This window comes from Ananas comosus, linkage group 25 (assembly GCF_001540865.1).
Source record: "Ananas comosus cultivar F153 linkage group 25, ASM154086v1, whole genome shotgun sequence".
Lineage (NCBI taxonomy): Eukaryota > Viridiplantae > Streptophyta > Magnoliopsida > Poales > Bromeliaceae > Ananas > Ananas comosus.
In genome coordinates, this window is record NC_033645.1 from 3,099,415 (window position 1) to 3,109,844 (window position 10,430).

General features: G+C 39.6%; 2 protein-coding genes across 2 annotated transcripts; both read right to left on the reverse strand.

Moving 5' to 3' along the window:
• On the reverse strand, window positions 3,002-4,842 carry LOC109703549 (dehydration-responsive element-binding protein 2C-like). Its single transcript, XM_020224199.1, has one exon. It carries the CDS (start codon window positions 4,011-4,013, stop codon window positions 3,351-3,353), a length of 663 nt encoding a protein of 220 aa, XP_020079788.1. The 5' UTR covers window positions 4,014-4,842; the 3' UTR covers window positions 3,002-3,350.
• LOC109703548 (7-hydroxymethyl chlorophyll a reductase, chloroplastic) lies at window positions 4,998-9,982 on the reverse strand. The gene is made up of 19 exons (XM_020224198.1): window positions 9,785-9,982; window positions 9,595-9,691; window positions 9,408-9,492; window positions 8,506-8,614; window positions 8,291-8,375; window positions 7,853-7,894; window positions 7,607-7,685; window positions 7,458-7,509; window positions 7,300-7,362; window positions 7,082-7,179; window positions 6,858-6,893; window positions 6,612-6,673; window positions 6,417-6,444; window positions 6,196-6,275; window positions 5,989-6,058; window positions 5,841-5,898; window positions 5,655-5,719; window positions 5,483-5,577; window positions 4,998-5,401 (listed from the first exon to the last, which is right to left on the reverse strand). The coding sequence occupies exons 1-19, from the start codon at window positions 9,873-9,875 to the stop codon at window positions 5,320-5,322; spliced, it is 1,377 nt and encodes a 458-aa protein (XP_020079787.1). The 5' UTR covers window positions 9,876-9,982; the 3' UTR covers window positions 4,998-5,319.

Here is a 10,430-nt window from a genome sequence, read left to right on the forward strand (position 1 = left end):
TTTTTATTATACAATTTATATCTAAGTAATTAATATTATAAAATTAAAATTTATATTTAATACATGCAATATAAACTATTTAAAAATACATATATATTTTAAATTTTTATAATCAGAGAGAAAAATTAGATTAAATTTTTTTTAAAAAATCCACTTCTTAAAATTAATAAAAAAATAAAATAAAATAAAGGCATAAAAAGGGATGGGCCCACCCACCCAGCTTCCCGCTGAGCCCTCTCCGCCATGTACAAAGAAACTGAGCTTTCATTATGTTTAATAGATTAATAGATGTATGGATATTTAAATGCATTGGATGGAGACAATAATTTTTCGTATATTAAACTAAATAGAGCGAAAAAAAAGCATAATAAACAAAATTTTAAAATCTTGGACACGCGTTTTCAAATGATTGAAGTCCTTGCGAAAGCTTTATATGTTTTATGAACAAAATAAAATCATGAAATGCAATATGTGCGCATTTTTCTACTTGTGACATTACTTACTATGTATTTCTCAAAAAAAAAAGACATTACTTACTATGTTACCTTTTCTTCTTTTGTTAATTCGACATGACGTCCGACTGGATATGATATCTAACCTGTCAATTAATCATTATTACTTTGCTTTGTATTACAAAACTGGTTAATTAATCAGCATTATTTTCTAGAAAATCAAACATTCACAAGTTTAGTATTAGTTCAGTATGCAAAAAATAATAATCGTTTGCATAAATGCGACACCATGATAGAAACGTACATAATTAATAAATCAATTTCACTATTTTTCATATTTTTCAGTTTAATTATCGGATTGATTTGTCATTTATGTTATTTTTTTCGTCATCTATTTTATCTCACTTAGCATAGTTTAATATGCATGCAGTTCTAATCAGAGTATTATATGTTTTCATAACTTATTAGGTATAGTTGGATAACGTGGTGATTAAAAGCATGATTTTTATATTTTAAAATCCTTATTAATTTTTTTCTTTTCTATACTACAAACTTATGGTTATATATCTACTACCGAAGAAAACATATAACTACAAACTTTTCTGGTAGTGTTTGCAATAATAGTTTTAACGTATTAGAAAAGAAAAAGTTATAAGCGCTTTGTATTAGTTTAGTTTTTTAAGTTTAAAAATAGTATTTTTATTCACGGCATTATCCAAATGATTGATGGAATCAACAAATCTTTTGCATTCAAGTTCTAATTATTCTGTAAATACGGATGGATGCGGACACATAGAAAATGCCATTCTTCTGAGGTAGCAAAATCAATCCTGTGGAAGACTTGGGTTCCAGGAATGTAATCGCGAGATCGAGAAGAAAAAGAAGCAGAATCTTCTGATGCAATTTTACATCACAGCAGTGAAACCTAGACCTAGAAAATGAGGATTCATGCACCCACCATAAAAGTTGAAAGGCACACTTAATACGATGCTTATCCACTCCCACTAACACCAAAGCATCAAAGTTCCCACAATTTCAACGCCCCCAACTACCACCACGTGGGCTTTTACATATCGTCCGTTACCTGCATCCTCGGAGGCCCACGTGTGCTATCAAAAACACCCGGCCCAAAATACCAAGATCAATGTTGATCCCCTTACTTTTTTTTTTCTTTTTTTTTTTCTTTTTCTTTTTTTGTCTCCTTTTAAAAAGACATATCTTAAAAAAAATAAAATAAAATAAAAGTTGCTGGAGGATAAAGTGGTGGTGGTATTATGAATCCCGAGGCCCAGAGTGCACTCGACGAGGACTTATCCCTGGGAGGGTGTGAATGGATATACGTGTCTTTGTTAGGGTCTTTGTCGGGATATGGTGTGATCAAACTCTACCTTGGCTCGGTGGATACCGGGTAGTAATACCGACCGTCCCCAACGCAAGTGGCAAAATGGCAAAAGGACTTGATGATTGGTATCCGAAACCCAAGTTCGAATTCTCGTTGATTCATATTTCCAGCTAAGTTTATTTCTAAATGAAATAAACGAAGCGGGGAGCATACTATCTTTCTCTCAAAAAAAGATACCGGATAGTAATAGCTCCTCAATAAAAGCAACGATAGGTGGGCGTGTGATGGCTTTCATGTGTATTTACATTACAATTTTATAGAAATTCTTTTGCACACTGCTAACGTAATACTTGTCTAACAATCCGTCAAAACTTCAATGTCCAGCTGAAGCTAGAGAGCAATCAATGTGATAATTGTCCAAAAGTTGGAGAGTGATCTATCATGCACTTAAAAGGAGGTGAAAGGATAGATAACATGTCGGTAGCTTAAGTGCGAAATATTTGTACATGTGAGATCGTAGAAAATGTATGATCTTGCTAACAGACACAATGGAACTATCGTGAAAGAGAGTGCAAATGCTGATTTAATTAGAGTAGTTGGGTTGTTATACATGTCTCGAATTTTTATGCTGAAAGCTTTTCCAACGTTGTTATGTTTTACACAATATGTTAAATTAGAAATATTCCTAATTTAAATCTATTTTTTATTCAGCTGTTTTGTCTGATGGATGGGAGAGAGTATGATTGATTGTACTTTATCCACATCACGGGTGTTAATTAGTTACAGTATTACATGATCATTCATTCGAAAATAACAAAATCCAAATCTTCAATCCATTAATTGACAATGACCATTCTCTTTAATCCGGTCACACGAACAGGCCAGAAAAGCTCAATTCAACAAAATTTCTAAGAAATTTGATCAACAAAGTAATTAATTTGAACCCAAATTAATGAATTAAACCTCGCAAAATTTAAGTTCCGTAAATTAAAGTTACGAACTCAGCAAGTAATTAACAAAACCCAGAAAATTATGTTTCGCGCGCACAACCTGACGTAAATTTATACACGGGTGGCGCCCCAACGAGAACCCAACCCGAACTGGTTTCGTGCTCGCGAGTGCATGGTACGTATCACGAGCCTACGACCACGAGGAATTGATTGGTCATGATTAATTAACTCGTCGCTCTATTTCAGCGCGAATACATAGTTATATTAATTACCCACGCCAACCCGAATCAGGCATTAATTACGGCAATTCACTGAGTGAGATTAGAACAAATTATTCTCTCTCCTTAATTTTCAAAATAAAAAGAAAATATTGGGCGAAACTAACTTATTCAGTCCATAACCCAAACCCCATACTATGTCAAAGACATATGCATACACAAAGTATTGTACATATGTACACACCACGTACGTACGTACGTACGCCGCCTTTCCCTTCCTAATTTGTACATGTACGGCTAGCTGCATGCGCACTTTTGTTTGTTTAATTCGTTGGCGCACGCACAACTACTGCTAGCTTAGCTAGGGGGGGTTGGTGCATGCATGGCTTTAGGAGCACCAGGAGAGCTGCAGCGCGTCGAAGCTCATGAGGTCGCGATCCAGCTCGGTGTCGCAGAATCCAACGTCGTTGAACAGCGGCACCTCCTGGAACCCCTCCAGCCCGAAGTCCTCCGCCTTGGGGAGCCTCGTCACGTAGTCGTCGAAATCGTCGAGCCCTGCATCGACTCCGCAGAAAAAGCCGGGCGACTCGATCCCTCCCCCGGGGACGGTGGAGTCGCTTGTAGTAGTAGTTGTGGTGGTGGTGGTGGTGGTGGTGGTGGTGGAGTCAGCGGAGCGCGGCGGGGAGTAGGTCGGGGTGGAGGGGCAGAGGAGGGTGTTGGGTTGGTGATTGGGGCTAGTACTAGTTAGCTGCGGGGGGTTGGGGTGGTTGAGGTTGAGGTTGAGGCGGGCGCAGTCGCCGTAGAGGTTGCGGGCGGCGGAGTCGTAGGCCTGGGCGGCCTCGAGGGCGGTGTTGAAGGTGCCGAGCCAGAGGCGAGCGCCGCGGTTGGGCTCGCGGATCTCGGCCACCCACTTCCCCCACGTGCGCTGCCGCACCCCGCGGTAGGGACACTGCTGGTTCTCCGGGCCCCCCTTCCCCTTCATGCACCCCTTCCGCGACCGCCGCAGCGGGCAGCATTTCTTCTGCTGCTGCTGCTGCTCCGACCCCTGCATGATCCCCTACGAACACCACGCCTGATTACCCAATTCTGTAAATGATAATTCGAACGCAGAAAATAAAAGTAAGAGGTGGGCCCCTTTTATATATATTTGCACGGAGAGGAGGACGAGGAGGAGGGAGTGTGAATACGAATGCGAAGGCCTTGTGGATGGGGTAAAGATGTAAGGAGGGTTGGTGGTCAAATAATTAAGCTAGCGGGAGTGGAGATCATTCATAGATCAGGAGAGAGCCCCTCAAAGAAGGTTTCGGCGGCTTCGACACGACACCAAGAGGGAGGGTGTCGTGATCCGAGCCGGGGGAGGGGTGGCAGTGGGCCACACGTCCGGAAGGGGTGGGCTCCACGAGGCGCACAAGGATGTGCCACGTGGCGGGAAGGGCGGAGTCCAGGAGGGTTCCGCGTGGGGACGTGGAGGGAATGCGAGGGGCTTGCAAGCTGACACCGTGAACCGGTTTACCGGGTGGTGATGATGGATCGAATGACTTCACATTTTCTGATGGATTGCGCGACATCGAAAGCAGGATTGTTTTTTTGACGGCCGGAACCGACGCTAGCTGCTCGACATGTAGGAGTGTAATGGCAGGGTTCGGGTGCCCCCTCGCCCTGCAATCGACACGTGAATCTTATGCATCGTTATCCGTTTCTGGATATCTATTATTCCCTTTTAGAGAAACTCTGCACTGGGTGAACACAAAAGAGGTATGGTGAGTCTACAATCACCGTCCATCGCTGATCCGACCGTCCGGCCACAATGCAAGACTCGTGTCCTCCAACCGTTATCCAGTTTCGTCTAAAAGATGAATGGCCAAATTGTGGAGCGTCCATAAATTTCCCGCGTACTTGTGAGCGTATATACAAGGTGACCGCATCTCAATTTGAAGATACTAATCCCACCAAAATTTCAGAATCGACCTTTGGATCAGCAGTTTAGCAACATTGAACAAAAGCATTTGTTAAGAGACGAATTGAGAGGAGATCGGAAACAATAGAGACTGTAGTTTATTACAAGTACAAGAGATACTCCCAAAAGTGCACCGAGAAGTGAAATTATTTATACAAGCTAAATATTTTACCTCTCGCAAAACAATTGGCCAGTAAAAAAATGGAGAGGATCAGCCACATGCGTATTCACGTTGACAGACAACAACTACAGTTCTCACCAAATACTGAAAGCAAAGTAACTGCACTACCCGAAAATCCATTCAAAAGTCGACAAGATACGATCGTGAATATGTGAAGATACCAAATTAACTAGCATCAGTTGGGGAAATACCAACCTTTTAATGGGGATTTAATTTAAGTCAGAGCATCATATCAATGCGCCCGTCCTCATTATAACTTTCCACAATTTTCTTGGCATACGACGGGATGTGCCTATCAGCTCTGCTAGAAATAGAGTTCGACATGAGACAAATGAGATATTGGCAAGTTTCAGATAATGTACTTGTAAGAAGAGTTTCATACCTCTGTTTACCCCATTGCCGATTTACATACAGGTAATTCCTTATTGTGTGGTAATCTAAAGAATAGCGACCGAACTCCAGACCTTTTGGACCAATCTGGAGAAGGTCACTCGCTGTTAGCTTAAACAGCATGCAGCATTTACAAGTTTATGCATAATAAGAGAGATTAGTACCAAGTTTAGTAGAAATGCTATAATGTTGCCGATAAACCTTGGAGCTGGCTGAGAAGGACCTTTTCCTGATAATTTAAGAGATATCAATATCATGCACAAATATTTTAGTTTCTCTTTCATTAAGTTGACAAATGTTGGAAATTCAACTTCATTTTATACCGAAACAACAACTTTTACCGCACATACCAAGTTTTGCAGCATCGTCTGCTTTAACTGTCTCCATGACGAAAGGCCGTCTATTACCCTGAATACAAATGCCACAGTTCAATTGGCGAACAGCTATTTTTTCCCCAGAGCAGAAAATAAGTTTGATATTATGAGCAAAATCACCTACATTGCTTACTGTAGGAGTGATTTCTAAGAGGTTCTCAACAAGACTAAGCATCTCCCTTCCACGTTCGTTCCTGCGTTCAAAGTTTACATGTCTTGAGGAGGTAATATGCATTCAGCCAAATATGCAAGCTAACCAGAGTAATCATACGGAATCCTTTTGATATCACATGGACCACAATGTTAATAAGGAGATAAAAAATGTACTTACCTGACTGTAATATACTGTGGGTGCTCTGTCATGGCTAATCCAGAGTATTTTGGCACACCCATATACCCAACCACTAAGTCCTGCAGTTTTAGACAGACTCACTAGAATGAGAATCCAATTTGTTGTTTTTCACTAAAATAAGACTGTTAATGAAAGAGAAAAAACCATTTGCGAGTTGCATTCATAAATAATAATTTTCACCCGAGAAGTAACAAACTCACCGCCAATGCATTTGTGTAATCAAAGCAGCTGCACGATGAAACAAGGAATGAAGTCAGTAGAGACAACAGTCTTGCTTGAAGTGTTTGTCAATCATTTATAGATAAGGAAATATTCTACGATAGAATTTCCGTTGCGAGCAAACAAGTTGAAAAAAGGAAATTTATTTCAGCTTAGCATTTTCCACTTACAAGTACCTGTAACAGGATGGGGCAATAACATCAACTAGTTCTCTTGCCGGCAGACAAAAATAGGGAACCTGCTTCAATAAGAAATGATTTACATAAATAATAATAATAATAATAATAATAATAAAAGAAGAGAAAAAGATATAAAAGGAGAGAGAGAGAGAGGGAGAGAGAGAGAGAGAGAGAGAGAGAGAGAGGTTTAAAGCTTGCTTGAAACATCCAAGGCACTGGAATAACAAAATAGAAGCACTCTACCTCTTCGATATGCCCATCCAAATGCTTTATGTGAACCTGGTAGATACTTTCTATTATTCACCGTATAGTATAATAAAAAGGAATCATAACAGTAAATATCTTAACAGATAACAGATTAAAAGGCCAGTAAGGGAGATACGCCATAGCAAAAGGTGGCTGCCATATTTAGAAAATTAACAGTGAAGCAATATATTAAAACTGTTAGGAAGGTGCAATGTGCAAACCTTGTAATCTTGCATAAATTCGTAATGCAAAACAGTTTCTGGATTACTGCTTGCGGCCTTCAAGAACTTGTCTAATCCCTCACGGGTTCCATTGTCCACTAAGAAGACAAGGCCAATAAGAGTAAAAATTTTCAACTTTAACTGCTTAAAAAGCAAAAAATTTCTCCCAAAACCCTATGGATAGATCAAAATTACAAAAATACAAGACAATCGATTACCACAATTAGTTCCTAGCACATAAAGCTTGTCCAGGCCTAGGTACTTCTCAACTGATCTCAATGCTGCAGTTAACAAATCACTCTGCATTTCAATAGTGGTGGGTTATAACAAAGCAAACATCTACAAAAATAAAAAATAACAGAAAGATAGACAATACCTTGCACTTGGCAACCAACACCACAGAAAAGAAGACGCTTTACACCGGCTGCCTGTCATCAAAGAAGAAATTATATATACTGTGTACATCTTTTCTGATCTACATTATCTTATGAATAGAATACATACCATTAGAATTTATCAACTTACCTCAACTAGGGCAAGTGTATCAAGATTAGGAGACAATGTTGGCTTAACACCTTTTGCTGCAATAATTTCCTCTGGGGTCCTACGAGCATCAGTTTGAAAAATTATTGAACATGCCAGAGCATCGCCAAAATGGCTGTGTGTGACCAATAAAAGTACTTAATATAAAAGTCTGCAATCGTTTTATATAGTTATTAATTAAGTATCACAACAGTTCATCTCAGGAGATGTCTGGGATTTCAACGGTACCTCGCTAAAACAGGTCTTGGGGCAAGTCTGTCATTTGGATCACTGCATTATTTACAGAAAGTATTACCTCAAAGTAGACTAAGAACTATAAAAACATAAAATGAGAAATTTAGGCATCATTTGGCTACAGTTATGCATTTTAACTAGAATTCTATGCAAACTGAATGCATCAGTGAATGGACTTTCACATCCCTTTTATTGTTGGTCACCTTGCGACATGCCAAGCTTGGACACAAAACAGTGCCTCCTTTGGGGAAAAAAAGAAGCAAAAAAGAAATATACGATTGAATTTTTCTTTGCCTCGGCTAAACAAAACCACTTAATCCGCCATCTGCCAGCACATTCATTTGCATAAATTTGTGTCTATAAAACAAAGCAAAACGTAAGTGCGACCAAACAAGGACGTAGATATTTGATCCGTGATCTGCATCATGCTACCTCTGAACACAAATCACAGCTTCGACCATATCTGCCTTCAACATTTCTACCGCAATTGTGGTTACAATTCCTGTCCACTGAGCTCCTACATGCAAGAGAACCATCATGACAATTGAAGTGGCAATACAGTGAATTAGCAATGATGGAAGAAAAGGCATCATCAGGTGATCTAAAGTAAACTACTTAAATAAGAAATCACGAAATTGTATCAGTACCTTTCACAGGTTTTATCTTTTTGGCATACAACAACTTTTCATGAACACCGAAGTACATTTCATCAGCGTTTGTGTTTCTCTCTCTTCCATGGACCATGGGCTCCAAAGCCTAAAAACACATATTGCTTCTAAATTTGGCAGTGATTCCAAGAAGGTATGAGACCAAAAAGCAGACATATAAGGACTACTCATCTCAATCCTCGGATCACAAGTGATGATATTTAAAAAATAAATTAAGAGACAAGAATAAAAACTCTCAAAACATAATTTAGATGCACTTTAATACCTAGATTTTGAAGATTAAATTGCTCAATAAATAACTTAACGAGATCTGTTAGTGCAACCAGTCAACACTAACATACGGGTGGTAAAGGTAAGAAATGTTCTGAATGGATTATAAGTTATAACATTCTAACACTCTCCAAAAGAAAAAAAAAAACCCTCTTTCCAATGTGAATTATGAAGCCATAGAATTGCTACCGATGTTAATATTGATTGCAGAGATTGCTTATTATGCAAAAATTTGATCATTGATCATTAAGTCCCTCACTGCATTTATTTGGTCCTGTTTCTCCTTACTGTTCACAACATTGCTTCTTGTCCTTTAAACTCCTCATATAATAAAACCAATTCCACATCAATAAGCCACCAGCATCTACAATCAATCTGCTTTCAATGTTCGTTACAGATGTTTTTCATCAGCTTACTTTCTCTTGTATGTTATGGCGCTTCCTAAGAAACCTTGTCCTCAATGAGGAATAAGTAGAAGCTATACACTAATACCGACAAAAGCAGCAAAGCATTTTCCTTACGTGCCTTGTTAATTTCTCTCTGAAGATTCATTTAACATTCAAACAACTTCCAGATAAGAAAGAAACAGGAAATCCAGTTCAGAAATTCACCTCAATCCTCGACATTCCGTCTCCGAGGAAAGCACACGCGTTCTTCACGTGGGCGATGTAGTAAGTATCGCATAGCCCACAACGACTAACAAATCCACCACACACATCAACCGATCGAGAAAAAGAGAAGGCATCAAATCAAGCAGTGAAAGAGGCCCGAAGGAAGAGATCAAAATAATAAGCTCACCTGCAATGGTCCTTTGCGGGATAAACCCCACCAGGAGGAATCGGCTTGGATCGCTTCCTCCAATCCTCTCTTAGCTTCACCGAATTCGTCGATTTCTCTATGGATATGACCGATAGGGTTTGGGAACAAGGAGATCGATAAGAGCTCGAAAAGGAATGGGAAATTGATGGGGATTACTCGATCTTCGTACCTTGGGAAGGGGATGGGGAGGAAGAGGAGGAGGAGGAGGAGCGTATGGTGAAGGGGAGGACGAAGGAGGAGCACGAAGCCGCGGTGGCCATGGCGGGTGCGGCGGAGGTGCACAGAGGGGAGACGACGCCGAAGCGAGAGCTCGAACGAGTGGACGGGGTGAGAGCTTGACGATGCTGGAGAATGGAGATATTGCCGCTGAAATATGGGCGCGATTTTAACTAATTATTTAATTAATTAATTCCGTTTATTTGACTTATCGGGTCGGGGTTTAATTGACTCGACCCGTGATATGTGTAGATCCGAATTGAACCCGCTTCCGTGATTGGGCCGTGGACCGAATATGTAAACATAGGAAGATATGGTCCCAACACGGCCCCAAACCTGAAGAGTAACCCGGCCCGTTTTTACTTACTCATGAAATACAATTGAAAATTCATTTCTAAAGAAGTTCAATTTCTATTCAATTTTTTTTTAAAAAAAATTACTTGGATCTTAGAGAAGTTCAATTTCTATTCAATTTTTTAAAAAAAATATTACTTGGATCTTAGAGAAGGGGAAAAGAAAAATTGACGTAGAAAAAAAATTTGGGTCTTGGCTAAGCCATCATCGGGCCAAATGAATGGATGATTATTCTATTTCCGCTT